Raw genomic sequence first — 27,713 nt, 5'->3', positions numbered from 1 at the left:
GTGGTATTATCAGTGATGCCATTTCTCCTAAGGGTTTATCTGTTATCACCATATAGAATCAGGGCCAGCCATGTGGCAGAGGTTATGGTTAAGGAAATTAGGGGAATGAGGATAAGAATGAGAGGCACAGCAGCAAGCCAGTGTTCAGTAAAGCCTTAGGTGGTGCTTCTGAACATATGACAAACATGGGCAGTCCACAGCCCATGTGAGCGAGGGTTTATTCCATGGAAAGAAATAACTCAACTTTTAAGTAAAAATGAAACGGTTTTGTGATAAGATTTCTCTGATAATACCCCCTTTTCATCTGGTTGAAAACTTTATAATATAGTGAATAAGGCTATAAAGTCTAACGCTAATGCTAATATAGTGTGTTCCTATATGTGATAGGCAGCAAAAACAAAGTATTGAAGGATATGTATTCATGCTAAACTTTAGCTCCCCAGGAGTTATTTTATTGCCCAGGAGATACTCTATTGAAAAACTATGAAAATTTCAGATTCATAAAAAAAGTTCATTGGTCAGTTAGAAAAAGAAACATATGTAAGAAGTATTCTTAATTGCTATGAATTTTACCAAAAATATTTGCTGTTTTCTCTAATTTAGTTTTTTTTTTTTTCAATATTTGCTCAAGTACTATGATACAGTCCCCATAAGTGAGAAGCCCCTGGCAGAACAGGACTGGTACCATGGTGCAATTCCCAGAATAGAAGCGCAAGATCTGTTAAAACAACAAGGAGACTTCTTGGTGCGAGAGAGTCATGGGAAACCTGGTGAATATGTCCTTTCTGTATATTCTGATGGACAGAGGAGACACTTTATCATACAATTTGTTGATGTACGTTTCCAATTTAGTTTATATGTATATTTTGATGTAGTTCATTTTGGTATAATTATAATAAAAGGATGGATAGTTTGTGATAAATTCCTGTTAATACTTTAACACTTAATCTTTCTTTTTCCTGAATTCCTTAAATTTAGCACTCCAGAATTCACTAGAATGTTAATTTTTTTAGGAAATATATATTTTAAAATATGTAAATTAAGGTTAGTTGTTACAGAATTAAATTCAAATGCAAAAATATTTAAAACATTTTAAATGTGTCAAGTTAATTTGAACATTAAAGGTATTTTAAATTGAAAATAAAAACAAATAATGTGATTATTACAACTATTCTTTTTTTCTGGATAAATTTAATTACAAATTGTATGCTTTTGAAATTGCTTTCAAAAATGGTGCCCTGAGAGATTTTTAAGAAATATGTTTTTAAACAGTGATAATGAAATTCCTTAATGAAATGAACAATGAAAGTCAAATTTGGTTTATGATTCATGTAAGATTGAGGTTTTTCTCTTTATGTATAAGCAGTTGCTTATTGGCATTAATAAACACTAAATGGAAATTGATGCAAAAAAATTTAAATGAACTAGCCACATTGCTTGTTCTAATACTAGTGTATTTATTGAAATTTATTAAAGTTTTGCTAAACTACTGTTTATGTTTGTTACATTCTTTATTAAGCATTAAACAGGTGAAGAGTGATCTCAAATTTTGTTTAACTTTACCCACTGAGATTCCATATGAAGGAAATGATGTCTCTGTTTATTGTTTTTTACTACATGATTTCAAATAGCATGCATTTTCAAGCTGGCTGTCTTAGGATTTCAGTTTATGTCTAGACCCAGAGGGATGATAATTTCCTTACAAGAAGATCGACCCATTATTATTAGGTGAACTTCAGAGAGTTTTGGTAACATCTCCCTCTCTCTCTCTCTCTCTCTCTCTCTCTCTCTCTCTCTCTCTCTCTCTCTCTCTCTTTATTTTTGAGGTCAAATTCACATACAATAAAAGTAACCACTATGTTCCAGTGGCATTTAATATATTCACATCTAGTAATTATATTTAAATGAAAATAGATGTTCAGATGGATCAAAAGGAATAAGTTCATTCAGGTTGATATTGTATTTTTCACACTGTGAATTTTGCATAGTATTCAGACCTTTAACTTGATAATTGTATTTAGCTACTTTCATACATCCAACCTACTGTTTCTAGTAATATGTCATTTCTTATATCTTTGACAAAGTCTTTTATAATTTGTATGTGGATTTAAGTTACGGATGTAAATACCTTCCCTACTATAACCTGTGCTCATGTTGGCAATATTTACAAAAATGGTATGAGAATTATAGAAGGGAAAGGTAAAGTATAAATTAACTACAATTTATATGAATATCTCTATTCATATAAATTTATATGAATTTTTCTATAAATTTATTATATGAATTTCATTATATGAATTTTTCTATAAATTCATATGAATTTTTCTAAGCTCTAAATGTTAATATTTTTTAACTATGTCATACATCAAATAAGGCTGAAATATTTCCCTTATTACCACTTGTAGTTTAAAATGTAACTATAGAAATTAAATTATTAGAAACAAAAAGGAAAGGTCACTTGCAAATAATCACTTGTCCTTAATGTTGCCACTTTGTTTTAAGTAACTAAACTGAACAGCATGATACATTCTAAAAATGATGTTATTCAGTTTTTTTCTGTCACTGAAATTTTGCATTAGTTATTTGTAAGTATTCAAAGTGCCATTTTTATTTGAGAAAGCTCAAGTTTATGTTTTATATTTTCACTTTTAGGTATTTTACCAAAAAACAAAAAGGAGTGTTTTAGCCTTCTGTTTTACGTAGTGTATTCATCTTAACCTCTTTCAAAGATGGTTTTTCCTTCTTTCAGTTTTCTTTTTTTCTTTACTTTTGCTTATCTTCGATTTTTTTTTTCAAGAGATCTACTCAGGCATATTATACATTCATTGAATCCCCTTCTCATTTTTGTATGCTTATTCTGTTCTGACTTCTTTGAATGATAACAGTCCTCTGGAAATATGTATAACAACAAAAAATGATTGTGTTTTTTATGAGCTTTTCATTTGTATGCTTGACTGATTCTTAAGTAGCACAGTAATAACTCAAAAACAAATTTTAGATGCAGTAAAGCTTTAAAAACAAAAGTAATACATGCTCTTGGTAAAAATTCAGAAATATGTATCATGGAACACATTCTTCATAATACTATACTCATTATGGGTTCAGTGAGGTTTCTTGATATATTCTAATTATATATATTTATGTAATTACATATGTATCCATACAATTATATATCTCTATATAATTTTTATTTTACCAAAATCGAGTTAGCAGTATTTTTTATTCACACCTCTTATTTTTTAAATGACATATCACATAATAGTTAAAATGTAGTACAAATAACAATCAACAAAATGATCTTTGTAGAAATTTATTCTATACCATTTTTTATGGCTTCTTTTGGAATTCACATGAGATAATTAGTAGCAAACCTTAGCTTCAAAGAAAAGTCTCTTATTTAAAAATTAGTTTGGATTCTCTATCATATTATTAAAACCATATAGGAAAAAGTTAAAAATCAATCCATCTGTATGTGAATCTAAATTCAGATCATCTGAGCTACAAGAAAATTTGTACAGATCTGTACAAGGTCAAATATAGTATTTGGAATTTTGAACATATCAAGAAACAAATCCTCAAAAATTTTAGTGGATATACTGTTCTTATGCTAGATGCTTAGCTAGGTGTTAGAAGCATACAGTCTTAGCATCATGTTTAGATTCAGTACTATCGTCATCTTTAAAAAAGTGAGTTAATTGGTTTTACACTGTGTTAAGACTCTGAGAACTCCCTGATGCCAGAGAGATTGCTTTAAAAAATAATTCCTAGGAATCAGTTTCTTATTTCAGTCCAAGAAGTAAATCCTGTTGCTTGTATCACTTACTATGTTAGTCCATCATGATTACTATGTCAGTGGCAGACAATTTTCTTTAAATTAAAAACTAGATATGTTTTTAAATTAAAATTTCCATTACTCTATATTGTTATAGAGGTTATAGAATTACAGAGGTATATTAGTTATAGAGGTATATATAGTTATAGAGACATACTAGAATTTTATATGACATTATGACACGAGTGGCTGATTTGAAATTTCATTCTGTGTGAACTTCATCTTATTACCTAAATTGTATTGAATATTGTACTTTGATATTCTGAATTTCATCTGAGTGTGAGAACTTTCCAGTATTCATTTCTGATCTCAGTTGTCTTGCTTGTCTTTTTAACTTCACAGTCATTTTATACACACTGCATTTCATTCATTCATACACGTTTATTGATCCAGGCAATATATGCCAGGTTCTACACCATGGGATACTGTGATGAACAGAATAAATGTAAAAATATCTCACTTCATGAGCTTACATTGTAGAGCAGGAGTTAGACAATAAACAAGATAAATAAGTAAAATATATATGTTAGATGGTGATTAGTTCTAAGGGAAAAAATTCAGTAAGGAAAAGAAGGTAAGAAATTTAGTTGAAGTGAGAAAATGGATATTGAGTATTGTGTAGGGTGGTCAGAGTAGACCTCTCTGCAAAGATGACATTAGATGATAGACTGGAAGGAAGGAAGGGAGCCATTGACCATAAGGCCAGCTGAGGAACTATTCCAAGCAGAAAATTAAAATGCCATGAAGAAGGAGTGTATATAGTGTGCTTGCAAAACAAGAAGCAATGAGCGTGGCTGAGGGGGAGTGAAGAAGGGGGACGTTTAGTGGTAAGAGATGATGGAAGAAGAAAATATAGGAGGCAGATTATATAGAGTCTTATATACAATAGTAAAGACTTTGGCTTTTGTTCTGCGGGAGATAAGAATTTTGAGCAAAATTAATGGGATGATCTGTTATAACAGGTTCCTCTCTGTTTGCTATGTTAGGGGTAGGCTGAAGGAATATAAAAGGAGAAAGTGGGTGTGTGTGAAGAATCTTTAAGATCTACTCTTGGCAGCTTTCAAATAATAATAGCATATATTTGGTTGAAATATTATTGTCATCATTGCTGTTTTTACATGGTATGCATCTATAATCTTGCATTTCTTCTTTTCTTATCAATTTCATATAAAAATGCCTTCTAGTATATTTAATTATTTACAGATAGTGAATATTCCTTGAGAAAATGTATATACTTTTAAGTGTTCTTTAAATATGTTTCTTTTCATATATCCAGATTTGGAATTATTTTTGTAATTCAGGCTTTGTTATTTGTATGGTGATTTAGTGATTGTGTATCATGAGAGCCATATACTAGACAAAGTGGTTTGCATGTTAATATTTAGTCAATTATTTTTGTAACTCAGGCTCTCTTATTTGTATGGTGATTTAATGATTGTGTACCATGAGCCGTATACTAGACAAAGTGGTTTGCATGTTAATATTTAGTAAAATTGCATAGTTAATATTTAGAGGTCAAAACATTTTTTTTCCACCAATGAATAAACTGAAACACTGAGGAAACTTACCAGTGTATTTTATGCCTAGTGATATAATAGTGTCTCCAGTGTGAAATATTCTCAAGTATCATTGCTAATACAACATAAGGGCTCTGGTTGCAATGTACAGAAACTATTTAGGCAGTTTGCCTGATTGACTCTAACACAAACTGCCTGATTGAATGATATTCTATAGTTAAGTGTTAAAATAACCTAATGCATGTTTGTTCCTCACTTGAAACTAATATTCATTTGAAAGTTGTATATAAAGTCTGATAAATTAAATCTTATTTTATACTATGGAAAAATGGAGCTTTTTAAAATCTTTTAACTGGAAAAATCTTCCAGAAATGGATAAATAATATCCAAATTTAGGTAGTTTTGAAAGTTCATACTTAACAGAGAGTTTTCTCAACATAGAGCACACTCATATCTGTATCTGTACATACCACCTGTATATTTATAGGTGAGCACTTTGGAAACAATCTGATGGAAGCTTTTACTACATATGTTGCATTGCTGTGCTTCTCCATAAAGAAGTAGAGCCAATAAGATATTTTTTCCTTGCTAAATTTGTTGATGTCAATTCATCCATATGATAACTGACCTGCAAGCCTGTTTGAAATACCGAGAAAGAGAAAGGGGTTTTGTCAGTTTGGGAAAATGTTACTTAACCTGATGTTATGAAATCAAAAAGTGCTGAGGTTTGAGTACGCTGGTATCAGCAGTTTTGTTGCTGTGCATTGGTGTGTAAATGACTGAGTGCTTTTGATGAAAAACAATGCAGTAATTATCCTAGTATATAAAAAGCAGTTGCTAATGTATTGATTAATAGGACATGAATGATCATTGGAGGATCTTAAAATATATATTATATTAGATATACTCCCTCAAACTTTTGACATTATTTTTGATCTTGAAGGTTTTATCAAATGGAACATATATCTAAATATATGTAAACTTAATTTCTATTCCTTAACTCAGATATATTCCATGCTTTATTTCCTTTGGCTATCTTTTCAGCAAAATGCATTCCAGAGCTGTTAGTTTTTGTTTATCTTCCTTTCTTTTTAAGAATTTGAATTATATATAATCATTATGACAATTAATTCCTTGATGGGAAGGTAAATTTTTTAGCATCTTGGAGTTTTATTTATTTATTCTTATTTATCTTCTTACCCATTCACTAGTGTGAAGTATATTCACATTATTGTGCAACAGTGAAATGTAATTTTTTCTGAATGTAGTCTTGCTGGACCAATGTCTTCTTATTTATTCTATTTTATCGTTCTTTCTCCAGAATATGTACCGATTTGAAGGCACTGGGTTCTCAAACATCCCTCAACTTATAGATCATCACTACACAACAAAGCAGGTCATCACTAAGAAATCAGGCGTGGTTCTGCTGAATCCTATTCCTAAGGTAGGTCCATATAGGTACTTATTTTTTTTTTAAGAATGCTTTGTGAGTTAACATTTTTCATAACAAATAAACTTCTTAGATTATTTATAGAAGTTTGGAAACAAAAGGGTTGTGTGATTGCCACTAGTATTAATACGGTTGAAACATGGGACTTCTTGGGTCCTATTAAGTTAGAGGGCCTTTTTATTCAATGTTTGCTGAGTTATTTTTATAAGTGGTATGTTCTTTCATTTTTCCTTACCAGTTTTTCTTGAAAGACTTGAGGTTTTTCTTCACCTTATGAGATTCAGACTTTAAAAAGGTTTAGTTTACAAAAGATTCTAAGATGCAGAACTTAAAAAAGTATGTCTAGCAGTTATGAATAAGTTAGAATTTTAATTTTGGATGTTAAATTTACAATCTATTATAAGACACTGGAACTTTAAAAGCTACAGTCATCAGGTAAGTGCAAATCAAAACCACAATGAGACATCCCCTCACACCAGTCAGAGGGGCCACTACCCAAAAGACGAGAAATAACAAGTGTTCGTGAGGATGTGGAGCAAAGGGAATGCTCCTACATTGTTGGTGAGAATGTAAATTGATGCAGCCACTATGGAGTATGGAGTTTAGAGCAGGATGGAGGTTCCTCCAAAAACTAAAAATAGAAGTACCATACAACCCAGTAATTTCACTTACAGGAATTTACCTAAAGAAAACAAAATCCCTATATATTCAAAAAGATATATGCACCCCTATGTTTATTGCTGCATTATTTACAATAGCCATGATGTGGAAGCAACCAAAGTGTCATCAAGAGATAAATGGGTGAAGAAGATGTGGTACATCTACACAGTGGAATATCATTCTTCCATAAGAAAGAAAGAAATCCTGCCATTTGCAACAACATGGATGGACCTAGAATGTATCATGCTAAGTGAAATAAGCCAGGCAGAGAAAGACAAACACAATATCATTACACTTACATGTGGAATTAAAAACAAAACAAAACAAAAATGAACAAAACAGCAATAGACTCATAGACACTGAGAAGTGGCTGGAGGTAACCATAGGGGAGGGTTTAGGGTTCATGAATGGGTGGGTGAGGGGGATAAAGGGGCACAAAATCTCAATCATAATATAAGGTGGTCATGGGGATGGAAGTGCAGCATGGAGAATATAGTCAGTGCTTCTGTGATGTCTTTTATTTTGACAGTAACTGCACTAATTGGGGTGAGGATGTAATAATGTTTGTAACTGTTAAATCACTGTGTTGTATGCTTGAAACCAGTACAATATTGTGTATCAACTATAGTTAAAAAAAAAAAGCTACACTACTTCTCAAAGGCAGTAAATCATAAATTTCCTATGTGGAGCCCAGGAGCTAGGTGGGAAATTATTCTAGGTCATTTTTACCTCTGAGACCTATCACGGAACATATTTCTTATATGTGCTTTAAGAGTTTTGTGAGATAAGGAATGAGTATGAGGAAGGTTTGTGTTACTAGAGCAAAACCTGTGGGATTGGATCAAAGTAGAACAATGGAGCTGGCTCAGCTTCTTAGTACTTTGATGTTTCAGGAACTGAGACAAGAGTCCATTCCTTTGGGGGCTATCTATGAAGAACAGTGTAGAAATAGGAAAGCCATAAATATGATAGGTTAGTATTTGCTGATGAGATTTTTATATATCTAGGAATGACTTAATATGAAGCACGTGTTATTCACAAGAATGCTAATATATAATCCAGATTCAGCTAAGGACATTAAAACCAATTGTTATATTTCCTTTGTTCGTCTAGAACGTAATGTCTATCTTTGTTTTTATAGTACTCAATCTTCGAGGGACTGAGCTTTAATATTCCTTGCATAGAAGATTTTGAGAATCTTCTATGAGAATCTTCTTTGAGAAGATTGCAGAGCAGAATTTGCTAAACACTAATTCTATGACTAAAGAATTGGCCTTCTTGCACAATTTCTAGAATTAAGAGATTTGCTCATTCTTTGTTAGTATTTTTCCATTCACTTCTCTACCCCACCCTACCCCCCATTTTAATTGCAGAAAACTCTATAAAAGTTTTTAGTCTGAAACAGGTATCACATTTTTTCTCTATTAAAAAAAAGTCTGTCAGTGTTTCCTCTTCCATCAATAATAACTGATACTGTTTTGCAGAATTCTAAGAGCTCAGTTATGGTCCTCTATTCTCATGGCTTCATTTACTATTTACAGATCAGTAACTTACAAATTTATATTTCTAGCTCAGATTTATCTTTCCCAAAACTAAATTTTTCTTAAAGTGGGTTAATCACCATTAAGTCCAAAATATATCATCCCTTTTTAGTAAATGGTACAGGTTCCTCCACTATCCAAAAGTAGAGCATTGGTATGAAACCTTTCCTAAGCAAAATGGTGTAAAGTGAAGCAATTCGCCTTTTGCAAAAGTGAAAATCTTTCTTGAATTTCTTTTGGATACTGAGAGCAGGTACTAAGGCAGGTCTTTCATAAAAGTGAAGGGGCATAAAGCAAACTTTCGGATAGTGGAGGAAATCTGTAACACCAGATACTCAGCTACTCAAACCATAATATGAGTCATTTTCTACATCCCCTCTTCATCATTGCCCTCTTATTGCACTTTAAAGGACAGGAGTTTGGTATACTTAATTGTACATTTGAAATTTTGTGCTTAAATTCCCATATCCCAGTATGAAATAAAATTTAGTGCACTGGAGCCATATGAGGTTAATGGCATATACAACTGGATTTTCAGATATCGATATCTCATATCACAAGCCAACCAGGTATTTCCATTGTCTACTCACTGAGCCAGACCTGCAAGACCAAAGCCACTAAGGAGGCACATAGAAATGCAGATCTGGGCTGGAGTATGAATGTGTAGTTTCAAGCAAAGCTGTGCCCTTCATTATATAAACTTTTCCATGAAACAAGCCTAGAGAAATGGAGTAGATTCTCTGGGCTGTTACATGGCCAGTTATTCTTTCTCCCAAGCTCTCAGCACTGGCTGTGGAGTTGATTATCCCATTCTTTTTTTAGTACTATCTATGAAAATAATTGTAAACTGAAAGTTATAGATGATTAAGGGGCTATATATAATTGTTATATGAGATAGAAATTTAAAGTATATCTGGCTGGCTGTTAACCTGATCTATTTATGATATTTGAAATATGCAAGTCATTATCTCAGTTTGTTATAAATATTTTTATACTTGATTTAAGGAATCATGTTACTCTTAAAAGAAAGTGACAAAACAGAGGTTGTGAAAATTAGACTATTTTCAGCAGGGAACAAATTGATAAAGATTTTTTTTATGGTGTTATTGTTTGTTATGGATCTTCCTTTGAGAAGTTATTTGTAGTCTTGTAACTAGAATCTATTTCTTGATTTAATTTGTCTAAGAAGTTAATATCTCTGACCATATAATGTGCTATAAAACATCTTATTTTCATCTTGCCAGACTTCATTTTTAGCCTACATAAAGAATGCTCTTTTGGTCTTAATATAATTTCTGTTTATAGCAACTTCTCTCTTCCCATTTATTTCTCTCATACCCATGAAAATATATCCTCATAATGCCTAACTAGAGGGCACAGTGGCCAAAGTAGTCTCTTTCTTCTCTTCAGAAGTACAGGAAACTAGACAATACAGAGTTAGAGAAATTATTTAATGTCCCCATGGTAATGAAGCTAGTGGGTGCCCGAGCCATTTACTCTTCACTCTCCACTGGCTGATTTATTCTATACTGTTTCCCAAAGCCTGTATAAAGACATAGAAGATGAATGGCATTGTTGTAAACAAGGGTGTGGATTACCCATTATCATCATCTCTATTTAGCAAACACGTTGGGTATACACAGGGCTTGTCCTATACTCAGTTCATTTTCTTTTTTCAAAGGTCATTTCATCAGAGAGGCCTTTTCTGACTACCATATGTGAAATAACATCTCACCGTCATATGTTCCCCTCTTTAATTTCTCTTTGTTGTGGTTCTGTTTACCTGAAATTATATTATATGATGTAATTTTAGTTGTCTGTCTCCCCCAGGTGAAATGTAAGTTCTGTAAGGGCCAGAATTGCATATAGCAATTAGTGTAGCTGTATCCTCAGTGCTGTATGCCTAGAATAGTGCTCGTGCACAGCAGTAAATAGTTGAAGAATTGAATTCATTGAGCAATTTCTAGTAGCCAGGTACTTGCTGAGCTTTTTATATGCATTGTCTCATGTAACCCTTATATTTCTATTAAGTTAAGTATTGTTGTCAACCCCATACAATATCATTGTTGTTTTTAATCCCTTATAATATTATGAATGAGGAGCTGAAGCTTAAAATGGTAAATGACTTGCACAAGATAACAAAACTGATAAGAGGCAGAGTTGAAATTGGAGCCCACATTCTTAACCACAATCTGTCTAGATTGTCGAGTCTAGACTTTAGAGACTAGAATAAACAGTTTAAGAAACATGGATGTGAGTTTGAGTATCTTTGATTCCTTAAAATGCTAATTTGAGGAAGAATTAAACATATTAGAAACTCCTATAAAGGAAATTTCCTATGAAGAAAATCATTGCATATAATATTGGGTGGTAGAGCTGGGATTTGAGGTAAAATATAGATTAGAAAGACATCTACTTCAACTTTAATATTTAAATGGTATCTAAAAGTTTATTTGCCTAAAGTTTAATATTTTTTCAGATTTAGTTGTTTTTTAAAAAATTTCTTTGTGAGCGGAAATTAAAGTTCATGATTAAATTCAGGTAAGTTAGGCAATGAACCATTAAGGTGTACCTTAGACAAATGACTTGCTTGCCAACTTAAATCAAGTAATTATGGCTCTTTATGAAAATTTGATATAGGATGCCAGAATTAGGCAGATATTTGAGAGCAGAGTAAATCTTTCTGTAACTGAAACTAACTTGTCATTAGGAGATAGGTTCATTGCAACTGCATTCATCAGACACGTGCAAAGTACAGGTCTTAAAAGACAAAAGCTGTACTTTTCATTAGAGACTCTATTCTTTTTTATTTTTAGTTTCAGACTATTTATTTTGCTTTATACTAAAGTTATGTAGCTTGTTTCTTTCACATTACTGTCAAATGATTTTCCCTTTATAGATGCTTATGATACACAGTTTTTGATATGTTGAAGTCTCTTATAATTTAACATTTCATGGAATTAAAGAGACTTCTCTTCCCTTAAATCTACATCCATGGTCTTTAATCCTTAATCATTTAAATTATTAAAAATAATTCAAAATTTTAATAGGTGATTGGAAAATATATGTGATTCAGTATTTACTTGTTTAACAAAAATTCATTTCATCTTCACTCAGTGCTGTGCAGTGTTGTGCGATATGTCAGAGTCCAATAAATGCTGTGACAGCGAAGCAGGTCAAGGAGGTAAGGCCTGAACACGATGAGAGTAGGATTTAAAAAGCGTTTGAAAAGCAGATGCATTTTTTAAACAGTGATCAAGGAAAGCCTCCTAATGAATTTTGAGGAGAAACGTGAGCCGAACCAAGGAGCTATCTGCATGGTTATCTGCAGGGGTAATTGTAAATGTAAAGCACTTATTAGTACCTTATGAATACCAGTTTATGAGAACAATGCCAACTTGAAACTGGTAGGGCCACAGTGTTATTTATTGACCAACTATCCTTGTGTCTGGGAACAGTGTTCCTTGGTAGAACTGAGGAGCTGTGGAGGCTAGCGTGGCAGAAACAGTGTGCTTGAAGGGGAGAGTGATGGAGGTAAGCACTAATTTTCATTAACTTAATAACTAATCCATAGTGACTTAAAAGGTCAGTTCTTAATTATATAATTTAAGAAATTCATTTGAGTAGAAACAGCATAAATTTTTATAAGTTCATACTATGTCTCTTAAAAACAAAAGATTTATATTTAATACTGTTAATGAATTTCAGGAGAATATTTTTGTAGTAATATGGCCCTCCAAGTAGTATAAAACACATATTTTTAAATTCTAAGAACTTTTTTTCCCAACCCTTTTTTTTCCCACACAACCAAGCAATTAACTCAATTCAGATACTATTTACCTGGAGATAAGAGTCAGATCCCACAACCCTACAGGTTAAGGGCTCAGTCCTACAAGATGGTCCCCCATGGTCTTTAGATGCCATTACAAGTCTAGGTGATAACTGTTCTGATCTACCAGTTGCAGATTGTAGGTTCCAACAACCCCCATATTGGGTTCAGTTAATTTCCAATTTGTAGCTTATAGAACTCAGAGAAACATTATACTTACTAGATAACCAATTTATTATAAATGTATATAACTCAGGAATAGCCAGATGGAAGATGTTTATAAAGCAAGGTCTGTGGGAATGAGCACGGAGCTTTCTTGATCTCTGATCTCGGCACTCTCCCAAATCTCCACATCTTCACGAATCCAGAAGCTCTCTGAAGCATGTCCTTTTGGGTTTTATAAAGGCTTCATTACATAGGCATGATTGATTAAATTGGTCACTGGGCTTGAACTCCAGTGGTCAATGATTTAATCCATTCTTTCTTCCTTCCCTGGACGTAAGAAGGTGAAACTGAAAACCCCAACCCTCAAATCACAAGGTTGGTTCCCCTGGTAATCCATTGATCCTTGATTACCTGAGGGCTTTCCCAAATGTCACCTCATTAACATAACAAAATCACCTTTATAGCTCTTAGCTATAAGTTTTTAAAAAATATTTCCAAGACTTTTATGAGTTCTGCCAAAAATGGAGACAAAGACCAAATATTATTTCTTAGTATACATCACAATACAAACTCAGTAATATTATTTCAAGAGGCATCTAGCTGTCTGTGCTTTTGCAATAATTCTCTTATGCTGTCATTTGTGTGGGATATTTGAAAAGTTTACTGTATTTAAAATTTAAAGATAAATAAGAATCTTTTTTTACCTCTTGAAAAGAAGATAATTAAATAACATGTCAAATTAGATTTCACAGAAACCCAGTTTGGAAAAGAAAGTTCTGATAAATGTTGCTGTTAAGAATTGTATTTAATTGCCTCCTTTAGATCAATTATTAGGTCTGTTGAGAGTGGAAGTGCACAAAAAACTGCAAAATGTTCTCTTGAGGAAACTCATCAAGAATATGTAAATCTCCATGTGGACCTCCGATTTGAACAAAAATAATCCAATTTTAAATGTCTGTTTTCACCATTCCCATCTGCATGATCTGGGACAAGTCCATCTCCTAAAGAAATCTTAAGCCTGTAATAACCCCACATGGTTGTCATAAAGGTCATGTGAGAAAATTTCTGTGCATGTATGTTGGCAACTGTGAAATAATAGACTTTCTCATTTAAAAACTTTTTCACAGGACAGACAAATAACAGAAGGCAAAGACTGTAACTGCAGGGGGAAGTATTTTCCCAGCCCAGGGCAAAATACCTTTGAAGCGAAATCAGTTAAAGGGAGAAATAGAGTGGGAGAAACCCATTTATTGCTTACAAGCGGTTGCTCACTTCTGCTCACCTGTGTCTCATGCCACCCGGCTGCAAAAAGGGACCAACCTCTCTGGTCCAGCTATGCCCTTGCTCCCCCTACTAATTACCTATTGATATGGAGATGCACTAAGGCCAGGTGAGAGATCCTGGAAATATTGCAATTTTACCCACAGCCTAGTCCTCCAGAAATCTCGCCTCACACTCTACTTACTCCCCATCTTCCATAATGGCCCCTGTGTGAGAAAACTGGAGCACTGTAAGCAGACTAATAACATACAATAGAGGCAGCAATAAAATTTTGATAATCCTCAAGCCAGAGGATTCAGCTAAGTTCAAAGCCCTATGCAGATTTAGTTCATAGCTTGCCCATTCCACAGGCAGTCAGTAGCTGAACAGGTAGCAAGGTCAGAGCAATCATCACACGGCAGCTGCAGTCAGGGGGTGGGTCCAGGCCATAGGGACTATACAAGAAAATAACCTCAAGGGCGATAGGATATGTTTTCATGACACTAGCATAGGCAAATCTTGTCCATCAGGTAGGATGCATGCAAGAGAGTGGTCCTGTGATAGGACAGTGGCAGAATGGGATCTTGTCCTGGTCTAGTATACCATACTTTGAGCCCCCTCCCTGTGGGAGTTACAGCTGGATCAGTAGATAGGGCTATGGGAGGTACATACACTGGCCATCAAGATAAAACAGAACTTCCTCATTAGATACTCTTACCTCCAGGACATCTTGGCTACACTACCATGACATTTTGGGCGCCATTCTGCTGTAACTCCAGGAACACACAAGAGGCCAGCATCCAGGCCTTTTCCCCATGGTCCATGGGTTAAAATGTCCAGGGCTACATCTACTCAACAGAGTCTACAAGGTTTAATGCAGTTGGGGCTGGCAGCAGGATGTTGCTCTGCTGGCCATATCCTGGCTTCAGTAATTCCTCTTTGGTGTGCCCATATAGTTGTAGAGAAGAAGCAGCAATGTGTGTTAGCATGTCCACAGGACTCAAGGCTTCTTTTTGAGGCTTCTCATTCAAATGCCCTATCACTGTCCATAAGCGAACTGACCAGCCCTGTAGTCTGGTGGAGAAATGGGGGAACTATATGGAGCACCAGATTTCTCATTCCTATGGTGAACAACTCCTTATCAGGGCTCTGGGAGTTCATATGATAGATATTTTTTATGCCTAGCTCTCATTACACCTGCTGGAGCTCTGCATATGTTTTCTAGCTAGTGGGTAAGTATGGTACCATGATTGGGCCAAACTGCCCTGATGGCTGCTGTCAGCCAATCTAGAAGCACCTGATTCCCTGAGGTGTGATGGGCACTTTGCAACCATTGCCCAATTGAAGGGTGAGTCATCAGGGAAGCAAGGCTCCCAGATAAAGCTGCACCCTCCACTGTTGAAGCCACTGGGTTCTCCCCACTATCCATAGAGGGGGTTCTGGGTATCCCCCTACCATCTCTAGGGGCACCCAAGGGTTGCACCCATGAAAATGGATTTTGGGTTCAGATGTCCTGCTGACTACCACCAGATGTAACTCTAATGACCTGGCTGCCAAAAGAGACCCCACCCAACCTCTCTGGTCCAGCTATGCCCTTGCTCCCCTTTGTAATCACCTATTGATACAGAGATGGACTACTTCTCTCCATCCCTTAGAAACACATATTGATATGGAGATGCACTAAGGCCAGGTGAGAGATTCTTGACATAATGCAATTTTACCCACAAAGACATTTAGTGCATAGTCTGTTGATAACACTTTACCTCTATTATTTTTTAATATCTTTTCAATGACTGTGAATTGAATATTATCCCCATTATTAGATGAGGAAGCTCATAAGTTAAAATTTACCCTAAATCACATTTCATGTGAATTTCAGAGTTGTGTCCTGAAACTGACTCTGTTCTATTCATCAACTTTTTACTAGCATAAATTACAATCAGTAGTCTCAGTAATGCCAGTAGTTCAACAATTTTTTTCTGTATTTCAATATTTTAGCACCAGAATGTAACAGTGAACTTGACAGTTATGGTCTTACACCTTATGAAACTTGTATAGCAGGAACTATGTAGCATATTGTGCTTAGAGAGATGCAGGATAATATTTTAATATTTAGCTTTATTTGGGATAGTCTGGGAAGTTAATTAAACTTGGATTTTAGGCTTTATCCATTTAAAAAAATGTAAGAATCCTGTTGTAGCACAGATAACACATAGACTGACTTCCAGTTTTTTACTGCAAACTTTACCAGCAGTTATTTTGAGAAAGAGCAATGTTAGACTAAAAAAATTAATAAACCTTGGAGACCACTAATGTTTCTTTAAGTGAACTCTTAAGATTATTTCATCCTATATCCTCTTCCATCCATAAGCTTAAGTTTATCTCATTTTTTTGCTCTGAATTTTTTTATAAACATGCAGTTGATATAAAAATTATATTGGTTTCAAGTGTACAACATAGTGATTCAACAGTTGTATACATTACAAAATGCTCACCATGATAAGTATACTAACCTCTGTCACCATACAAAGTTGTTATAGTATTACTAACTACATCCACTATGCTTTACTTCTTAATCCCAGTGACTTATTTATTCTATAATTACAAGTTTGTACCTCTTTATCCCTTTCATCTATTTCACCTATTCCCCCATTCCCTTCCACTATGGCAGCACCAATTTGTTTTCTGTATTTATAAGTCTGCTTATGTTTTGTATGTTTTCTTGTTCATGTGTTTCATTTTTTTAGAGTCCACATATAAATGAAATCCTGTGGTATTTGTCTTTACTCTCTGACTTATTTCACTTAACATAATACCCTTTAGGTCCATCCATGTCACAAATGGAGATTTCATTCTTTTTTTCTGTCTTAGTAATTATTCCATTGTGTTTAAGTACCACATCTTTATCCATTCACCCGTTGAGATATGGACACTTAGGATGCTTCCATATCTTGACTATTGTAAACAGTACAGCAGTAATATCTTTTGCTAGTAGTGGTGCATACATATTTTCAAATTAGTGATTCTATTTTCTTCAGGTTGATACCTAGAAGTGTAATTAGTAGCTTGTATGATATTTCTACTTTTAACTTTTTGAGGAAACTAGTGTTTTCCATAATGGCTGTACCATTTTACATTTCCAGCAATAGTGCATGAGGGCTTCCTTTTCTCCATGTTCTCACCAGCACTTGTTATTTCTTATCTTTTTGATATTGGCCATTCTGACTGGTGTGAGGTGATATCTCACTGTGATTTTGATTTGCATTTTCCTGCTGATTAGTGATGTTGAGATTCCCTTCATGTATTTTTTTGTCCATCTGTCTGTCTTCTTTGGAAAAATGTCTGTTCAGTTCATCTGCCCATTTTTAGTTGGATTATTTGCCCTTTTGGTGTTGAGTTTTATGAGTTATCTATATATTTTGAATATTAATCCCTTATTGGATATATAATTTTCAAATAGCACCTCCTTTTTTTTTATTTTGGTATCATTAATCTACAATTACATGAAGGACATTATGTTTACTAGGGTCCCCCCTTCACCAAGTCCCCCCCACTTCCCCATTTACAGTCACTGTCCATCAAAATAGTAAGATGCTGTAAAATCACTACTTGTCACCAAGTTCACACTGTCCTTCAACATAGTATGATGCTATAAAATCACTACTTGTCTTCTCTGTGTAAATAGCACCTCCTTTTTGTAGTTTGTATGAAATCTTTTTGTTTGGTGTAGTCCCACGTGTTTATTTTCACTTTTATTTCAATCCCCCCAAAATTTCTAAGGCCAATGTTCAGTCCAGAGTTTACTGTCTTGCTGTTTTTTTTTTTTAAGTTTTATGGTTTCAGGTCTTACATTTAGGTCTATGATCCATTTTGAGTTTATTTTTGTGTATTTCATAAGACAATAGTCCAGTTTATTCTTTTGCATGTAGCTGTCCTGTTTAGCCAGCACCATTCATTGAAGAGACTGTCTTCTCCCTATTGTATATTCTTGCATTTTTGTCATTTAGTAATTGACCATATAAGCAGGGTTTACTTCTGGGCTCTTTACTTCATTAAATATCACATATTTAGTTTGAGGATCCAGGTTTATATATATATTTCTTACTTGTCCTGTAAATATTTGATAGATGATGGGAATAGGCAGAGGAGGCCCAAGAGATTCAAAGAATAAGTCACTGGAATTTTTTGAATGCAGGTTGAAGGGCATGATTTCATATTTATAGCATAAACATTGCCTGAAGTGTTTGTCAGTTCATCATTTTAAGTATTTATGAAAACTTTTGTATTCATAGACTTTGGAAAGCATGTAAATATATATGAGAAAATGTATAAGTGGTTTTCTGGTATGAACATAGTTGCATAACTTAGCTTTTCCCCCCTTGTTCCTTGTTGGAAACCAAGGTAAAGAGAATAACAACACAAAAAGATATCCATAAACTGCATTTTCTTTTCATGAAACTAAGAGCCATGTCTAATTCACTGACTTCAAAGTATGTGTTATGGTAACCAAAAGTACCCTAGGTTAGGCAGACATTGTATAGCCAAAGTTAAGAGAAGATGCCATTAAAGAACCCAGCTACTGTAGATCTTACTGAGCTCCAGCAAAAATACCTCTTGAAAGTGAAGAATTCATCCTAAAGTTCTAAGGCTATATTCCTTGCTTGCATCAATGGATATAGGGAATGAGTAGGGGAAATCAAATTTTATATTTCGCTTAAGTTATATGGCCAAAACCACACTTGGAGGAAAATTTGAAGCCTTAAAAACTTATATCAATAAAACAAAAAAGAGTGAAATATGTGAGTTAAGTATGCAACTCATAAATTTAGGGGAAAAAAACCCACAGTTAAATAAAAGTAAAGCAGAAAAACCAAAAATCAATAAAGTAAAAGCATAAAGGAATGAATTAGAAAAAGGGAAAACAAATATATATAATAATTACTTTAAAAAAGATCAATACATAATCAAAACACTGGCTAATTGAATCAAGAAACCCCATAACACAAAAGAGCTAATCTCTTTAATATAGAAAGAGCCCCTAGAAATTGATGGGGAAAAAAAAAGATGACCAATGGTAGGTAATTAGCATACTCAGTAGAATCAAGGAAAAGTAAATATATTATGATATATCATTTTCCCACCTATTAGATTGGTATAAACTCACACTTTAATAATTTACTCTTTTGGCAAAGATGTGCAGAAAAGGCCCTTAGATACTTTGCTGGTGAGGGTATAAGTTCGGAAAACCTCTGTAGAAGGCCATTTGGCAGAATCTGTCAAACTTAAAAAATGTGTATCATTTTGACGCAACAACCACTCCTACAATCTATTCTTTAATTATGTTTGTATATATGAAATAATGTTAGTATAAGGTTAGTCACTGAAGCACTGTTAGCCTTGTTTGTAATATCAAGAGATTAAAAATAATTGAAATGTTCATCAGTAGGAGTCTAGTTAAATCAATTATGGTATCCCACCCAACAGAGTACTATAAATAAGGAGGATTTCTATGTACTCACTAGAGATAGGCTAAAGATATATTGTTAATAAAAGGAACTAAGCTATAAAATGGAATTTATGTTATGTTGTCTTTTGTATAAAGTGTGGGAAGTATAAGGTTTTATGTCTGAATTTGATTTTTTATGATAAAGAAACTGTAAAAATATATTCAGGAACTAATAATATGATGGTTATGTCTAATGTTGGTTACATGTTTAGTTTAAAGGGAAACTTTACTGTTTACACTTTATATTTTTACTTTTTTTAACACTGTCTGTATTACCCACTCAAAATTTAAAATAAAAAAAAAGATGAAGCCATAGCACCTGTCCTCAAGTAGTTACAACTTTTCAGGGGCATGCTTTATTGAAATATTATAAGGATGATAGAATGTTCATGTCCTATGTTTTTAAGGTAGAAAAAATAATTTATAAAATACTGTATAGTATTGTTCCATTTTCAGAAAATGAAGTGTACATACATGTAGAAAATATATGTACGTACACATAGAAAAAGTTGAAACACTTCATCGTAAGATATGAGTATCTCAGATTGGAGGAATAAGGGGTTGTTTTTTTGGGGGGGGGTTAAATGTAGTTTTTATATTTTTTTCATTGAACATGTTATTATTTTTGTAATGTTAAAGCTTTTCTAAAACCATGTGGTGTGATAATGAGTACAATAGTGTAAATTAGTGTTTTAAAAATCGTTTTTTCCTATAATACATAGAAACAAATTGCATTTTATATTGACACCCAGGACACACAAAATTGCAAGTCATGATATGTATGTGTATGTATAACTGAAACAAATTTTATAAAACAATTTCTATGCTTGTTATATGTGATGTATTTTATTATCTCTTTAAAAAGTCTACATCCAAATAGTTGATTTTATAAACCTTAATGTGAAAAATACTTATATAAATGGTTTTCAAAAATCAATAAAATTGATTTTTTTAAGTAGCATTATGTGTAGCACAGGTTCAAAAGAACAAATGGCCTGGGAATGGTTTGTAGAGGGTGATGGTTCAAAGTAGGTCTTGATAGGCAAAAAGAGTAGGGAAATTATTTGGGCTTATAATAAGGAATAATCTAAAACATGGGAAATTCTAAGACTTATTTTTATGGAAACAGGGTCAGTTTAACAGAAGCAGATGATTTAGGAAGATGAGTAATTTGAAAAGTGTAGGTTAAAGTCAGATTCTTGAGAGACTTGAATACTAAGATTAGGATTTATCTATGGAAAATGCCAATCCACTGCAGGTTTATAAGGAAGGGGTGAATGTGAGCTATGCGTATCTGAAGTATAGTTGGTGATATCACATACCTCACTAAAATATTGAGGGCTGTCCCTTTTAACTGTTTCAAGAGGTTAAGGCTTTTATTGGCAATCTATACAACAGAAGGAAATCAATTTTCATTTTATCGTACTTCAAAAAGAACTTGTGTAGCGATAACTTATATTTCAGTGAAGTAATGATAAAATAGAAATAGAAACCAATTACCAGTACCAGTGGAAAGTAAGTAATGGTGGAAATTTAACAACAGTAAATAAAATACAAAAGCAGGTTCTTGAAGACCTCTAATAATTTCTTTATTTTGAGCTTGAAATTTGGATGTAAACCATTATAGAAAAAGATTTCCTTAAGTAATTTCATGATTGGAGAGGAGGAAGAATATTAATTTGTTAAAGCAAAATTTTGCTATCAGTAAGTTCTAAAGGAAATTTCTCTCTTGGGATTTTAGATCTAACAATGCCCTTGGCATTTCTGTAAAAGTTTAAAAACAGATTTCATTGATTGTTGCTTATAATGTCCTTTAGTAACAGCCAAGGGTATAATATTAAAATGCAACTTAATAAAACACATTCTGCATCAGCAGTTTTTCCTCTAGTTTCATTTTTTTGCTGAATAGGAGAGTAAAATTCTAAGATCCAAATTTATGATCAAAATATTAATAAAATTAGCATTAAATACATTTAAAAGTTTAAACAGGTACCAAAATACCAAACGGTTACACTTACGACATTTACAAATATCTTTAATTATGTCTGAAACAATTTAACATTTAGCTAAACTGTAGAGGATGCATACAATGAGTGGTAAAAATCTTAACATGGAATGGGTTATTGTTTTCATTCACTTGTGGAAAAAAAGTCCACAATAGGTTGCCAGTAATTTATTTTATTTTGTAAATTATCATTTCTAAATAATTTAACAAGGATCATACCTCTTTTAAAGTCTTACTTCTCAAATCTTGATCTTAGTCATTGAGAACATATTTAGTGTTCTAAAACCTCCTGAGTACAGTGGACTAAGTGAGATCTAGAAAGCATAAAACATCTCTACCAAGAAAAAGACAAAGGCATTCTGACACAGAAAATTCTTAATATTGGTGCTCCTGTAATTCCAATGGGAGAGAAGTGGTCAATAGAATAGGAGGGGCAAGAAGTGGCAAGGTAAGAACTGAGGTGAGCTGATCAGAAATAGAAGTAAGATGAGAGAGAGTAGGGTACCTGTTCTGACTCCATGCTGGGTTAATCTCTTCAATCACATAACTTGTCTTCCTTGCATTGCCTCTACAGCCTGCAGGCCTACAAAAACTTATGAGGCAGAAAACCTGTGATAGCAATATGTAATTTCCATGTTCATTATTAATTCTATTTAATACAGATATTCATAAAGTATTCCATAAAAATGTCCTCTTCCTGTGGGCTCCCCTGGAACTTAGTTGTAGTTGTAGTCCTTACTGAATTCAATATGCTATTGTTGCTAGTTTTGTATGTCTGTATGTCTGACATCCTTACTAGAGAATAAGCCCTTGAGAGCATGAGGGTATTTTTACTCATTTTTATGTATCTCAGTGTGTCTAAGGCATAATTTGGTAAATATTTGATGTTTATTTTTAGAAAATTGGACATTTAATAAATGCTTGATAAAACATTTGAACAATCTTATAACCAAGATTTTAATATTCTGTTTTAAAACAATATCAGAATTTTAGCTATTTAATATGTTCAAAGTAGGGCATAGTTTAGATTTACGAATGAGATCCCTTTGGAAATAAGATATATTCTGTTTCAGTTCCAGTCATACAATAGTTTATTTTCCGTATTTTCATTTCCTTCTTTTATTGCTTTATATTAGAAGTTACTTTTCCATGTAGTTATGATGCTCTTAGCAAACTTTATAAATATCTTTAAGTATAGAAAATATTTCTAGGTAACTCTACTCAGCTTATCTGTACTTTATACTACCGTGCACTAGGTTTGATTGGTTCCATAAAATTCACTTGACACCTTGATATGATTTCTCTCTGATAATAACTCTAAAGTGGTGAAGCATCTTATGTAATATTTAATATTCCTATTTGCAAATAACTGTCCTATATTAACCATTTCAGAAGTGAAAATGAAATACAAGAACTGGCATCACTTGTTTTCACTTTTTAAAAGAATCATTTATCTTTCTTTACCATATTAATTAAATTAGTGTTTACACTCTGCTATGCTGTCCTTGAAGGAAATGAGACTATAGAAGTATTGGTTGGAGTCATGGAGCCAGGAGACAAGGCATGCATCTTCTAGAACCTGAAAGAGGCAAGGAGCATATTCTTCCCTAGAGCCTCTGGAAAGAATGCAGCTCTGCCAACACCTTGATTTCAGCCTCAGGAGGCCGATTTCAAACTTTTGAGCTCCAGAATTATAAGATAAAAAATTAGTGTGGCTTTAAGCCTCTAAGAGTGTGATAATCTATTAGCAGCAATAGAAAATGATACAGGAAGTGAGATTGGAGAAATTAAAGTGTCAAGTAATAATAAGTACTTCATGCTAAAGGTTTATTCTTTGTCTTGGAGTTAATAGGAAGCTTTGAATGGCTTTATCATGGTAAAAATCATGATCAGATTTGTATTTCATGAAGACCATTGTGGCTTCATTGTGGAAACCAGTTAGTGAGTGAGTGACACATGTGAGATGGAAGTGGCAATGAATGTGATTGGATGTTTGTGGAGGCATTGATAGCTGAGTGAAATTGCAGATGATATTTAGTTATCTGTCAAAGTCAAAAGGCTTACCAAGGAATGTGGTGGGTGAGAGGTTTTAAGGATTACTTTCAGGTTCATAATTTGATTAGTAGGTGGTGATGTCTTAGACTGAAAAACTAAGTTTAGGAGACTTCTGGCTCAAAATGGTGGTGTGAGTAGGGTGGTGGAAATCTCCTCCCAAAACCATATATATTTTTGAAAATACAACAAATACAACTATGCCTAAAAGAGAGACCAGAGGATACAGTACAACAGCCAGACTACATCTACATCTACGAGAACTCAGCATCTCATGAAGGGAATGGACCAGCTGACCCACCACAGCTGTGGAGAAGCCGGAAAGAAGCACTACCCACAGAAACCACATAGAGTCTCCTCCCAGCGGACAGCTAACCAGCACAGGCAGCGGAGAAGGGCAAGGCAACCAATAAGCAGGAAGGGACTTTGTTCTCCCAGCTGACACATGTGCCACCTGCCTGTGAACACTTCTATTGCCATGAAAAGGCAGAAGAATCTGGTCCAGTCAAAAATCACTCAGAAAACCCCAGAGAAAGGGCCTGGTGAGATAGTTATAACCAATCTTACTGAAAAATAATTTAAAATAAAAGGAATAGCGATGCTGATGAACCTGCAGAGAACTATGCAAGAGCTAAGGGATGAAGTCTGGATGGAGAGAACAGAAATGAAACAATCAAGAGAAGGGCTTAAGAGCAGACTGGACGAGGTGCAGAAGACTGTTAATGGAATAGAAATCAGACAATAGGAAAAGAGAAGCGGAGGCAGAGAGAGATAAAAGGATCTCTAGGAATGAAAGAATATTAAGAGAACTGTGTGACCAATCCAAACGGAACAATATCCACATTATAGGGGTACCGGAAGAAGAGAGAGAGAAAGGGACAGAAAGTATCTTTGAATAAATAATTGCTGAAAACTTCCCCAAGCTAGGGAAGGAAATAGTCTCTCAGACCATGGAAGCCCACAGATCTCCCAACACAAGGGACCCAAGAAAGACAACACCAAAACATATAATAATTAAAATGGCAAAGATCAAAGACAAGGACATAGTATTAAAGGCAGCCAGAGAAAGAGAAAAGATTACCTACAAAGGAAAACCCGTCAGTCTATCATCAAACTTCTCAACAGAAACCTTACAGGCCAGAAGAGAATGGCATGATATATTTAATGCAATGAAACAGAAGGGCTTACAACCAAGAAAACTGTATCCAGCATGATTATCATTTAAATTTGATGGAGGGATTAAACCATTTACAGACAAGCAAAAGTTGAGGAATTTGCCTCCCACAAACCACCTCTACAGGGTATTGTAAGGGGACTGCTCTAGATGGGAGCACTCCTAAGACGAAATAGATGTCACCAGAGAAATTAAAATCACAGTAAAGAAAGCAGAGCAACCAAATACTAACTAAAGGCAAAAAATAAAATCAGCTTTCCACAAAAACAGTCAAAGGGAACACAAAAGAGTACAAAATAAAACACCTAACATATAAAGAATGGAGGAGGAAGAATAAGAAGGGAGAGAAATAGAGAATCATCAGACTGTGTTTATAATAGCTTAATAAGAGAGTTAAATTAGATGGTAGGGTAGTAAAGAAGCTACCCTTGAACCTTGGTAACCACGAATCCAAAGCCTGCAATGGCAACAAGTACATATCTATTGATAATCACTCCAAATGTAAATGGACTGAATGCACCAATCAAAAGACACAGAGTAATAGAATGAATAAAAAAGCAAGATCCATCTAGATGCTGTTTACAAGAGACTCACCTCAAACCCAAAGATATATACAGACTAAAAGTGAAGGGATGGAAAAAGATATTTCATGCAAACAACAGGGAGAAAAAAGCAGGTGTTGCAATACTAGTATCAGACAAAATTGACTTCAAAACAAAGAAAGTAACAAGAGGTAAAGAAGGACATTACATAACGATAAAAGGGTCAGTCCAACAAGAGGATATAACCATTATAAATATATATGCACCCAATACAGGAGCACTGTCATATGTGAAACAAATACTAACAGAATTAAAGGAGGAAATAGAAGACAATGGATTCATTTGGGGAAACTTCAACACACTACTCCCTCCAAAGGACAGGTCAACCTGACAGAAAATAAGTAAGGACACAGAGGCACTGAACAACACACTAGAACAGATCAACCTAACAGACATCTACAGAACTCTACACCCAAAAGCAGCAGGATATACATACTTCTCAAGTGCACATGGAATATTTTGCACATACTAGGCCACAAAATGAACCTCAGTAAATTCAAAAAGATTGAAATTCTACCACACAACTTCTCAGACCACAAAGGAATAAAACTAGAAATAAAATTTACAAAGAAAACAAAAAGGCTCACAAACACATAGAGGCTTAACAACATGCTCCTAAATAATCAATGGATTAATGACCAAATTAAAACAGAAATCAGGCAATGTATGGAGACAAATGATAACAATAGCCCAAAGCCTCAACTTCTGTGGGACGCAGCGAAGGCAGTTCTAAGAGGAAAGTATATAGCAATCCAGGCCTATTTAAAGAAGGAAGAACAATCCCAAATGAAGAGTCTCAAGTCACAATTATTGAAATTTGAAGAAGAAAAACAAATGGGTACCAAAGTCACCAGACGGAGGGACATAATAAAGATCAGAGGAGAAATAAATAAAATTGAGTAGAGTAAAACAATAAAAACCATCAGTGAAAGCAAGAGCTGGTTCTTTGAGAAAATAAACAAAATAGGTAACCCCCTAGCCAGACTTATTAAGAGAAAAAGATAATCTACACACATCAACAGAATCAGTAATGAAAAAGGAAAAATCATGACAGACCCCACAGAAATACAAAGAATTATTAGAGACTACTATGAAAACCTATATGCTAACAAGCTGGAAAACCTAGAAGTGGACAAATTCCTAGACAAATACAACCTTCCAAGACTGACCAAGGAAGAAACAGAAAATCTAAACAGACAAATTACCAGCAAAGAAATTGAATCAGTAAACAAAAAAATACCTAAGAACAAAACCTCCTGGCCAGAGGGACTCACTGCTGAATTTTATCAGACATACAGAGAAGACATAATACCCATTCTCCTTAAAGGTTTCCAAAAAATAGAAGAGGAGGGAATACTCCCAAACTCATTCTATGAAGCCAGCATCATGCAAATACCAAAACCAGGCAAAGACCCCACCAAAAAAGAAAATTACAAACCAAGGTCCCTGATAAACATAGATGAAAAAATACTAAACAAAATATTAGCAAACTGAATTCAAAAAGACATCAAGGGGATCCTACACCATGACCAAGTTGGATTAATTTCAGGTATGCAAAGATGGTTCAACATTTGAAAATCTACCAATATCCACCACATCAACAAAAAGGACAAAAACGATGTGATCATCTCCATAGATGCTGAAAAAGCATTCAACAAAATTCAACATCCATTCATGATAAAAACTCTCAACAAAATGGGAATAGTGTGCAAGTACCTCAACATAATAAAGGCATATATGATAAACCCACAGCCAACATCGTACTTAACAGCAAGAAGCTGAAAGCTTTTCACCTAACATCAGGAACAAGACAGGGGTGTCCATTCTCCCCACTGTTGTTCAACATAGTACTGGAGGTCCTAGCCATGGAAATTAGACAAAAACACAGAAATGCAAGGCATCCAGATTGGTAAAGAAGAAGTTAAACTGTCACTATTTGCAGATGCCATGATATTGTACATAAAAAACCCTAAAGACTCCACTCCAAAACTACTAGAACTAATATCGGAATTCAGCAAAGTTGCAGGATACAAAATTAATACACAGAAATCTGTGGCTTTCCTATACACTAACGATGAGCTCGCATAAAGAGAAATCAGGAAAAACAATTCTATTCACAA

At 34.0% G+C, this 27,713-nt stretch overlaps 1 protein-coding gene across 12 annotated transcripts in view; it reads left to right on the top strand.

Moving 5' to 3' along the window:
• Nucleotides 1-27,713, top strand: part of FER (FER tyrosine kinase) — a 461,718-nt gene that overhangs the window by 201,702 nt on the left and 232,303 nt on the right. For 10 of the 12 annotated variants that reach the window (XM_073233126.1, XM_037011947.2, XM_073233137.1 and 7 more), the window contains 2 exons: nucleotides 632-835; nucleotides 6,671-6,793. In XM_073233126.1, coding sequence (XP_073089227.1) covers nucleotides 632-835; nucleotides 6,671-6,793 — 327 coding nt within the window. The remainder of the gene's footprint in view (nucleotides 1-631; nucleotides 836-6,670; nucleotides 6,794-27,713) is intronic. The other 2 variants (XR_012129973.1, XM_073233142.1) reach the window with 2 other exon arrangements.

This window comes from Manis javanica, chromosome 1 (assembly GCF_040802235.1).
Source record: "Manis javanica isolate MJ-LG chromosome 1, MJ_LKY, whole genome shotgun sequence".
NCBI lineage: Eukaryota > Metazoa > Chordata > Mammalia > Pholidota > Manidae > Manis > Manis javanica.
This window is presented reverse-complemented; position numbering and strand designations above follow the sequence as displayed.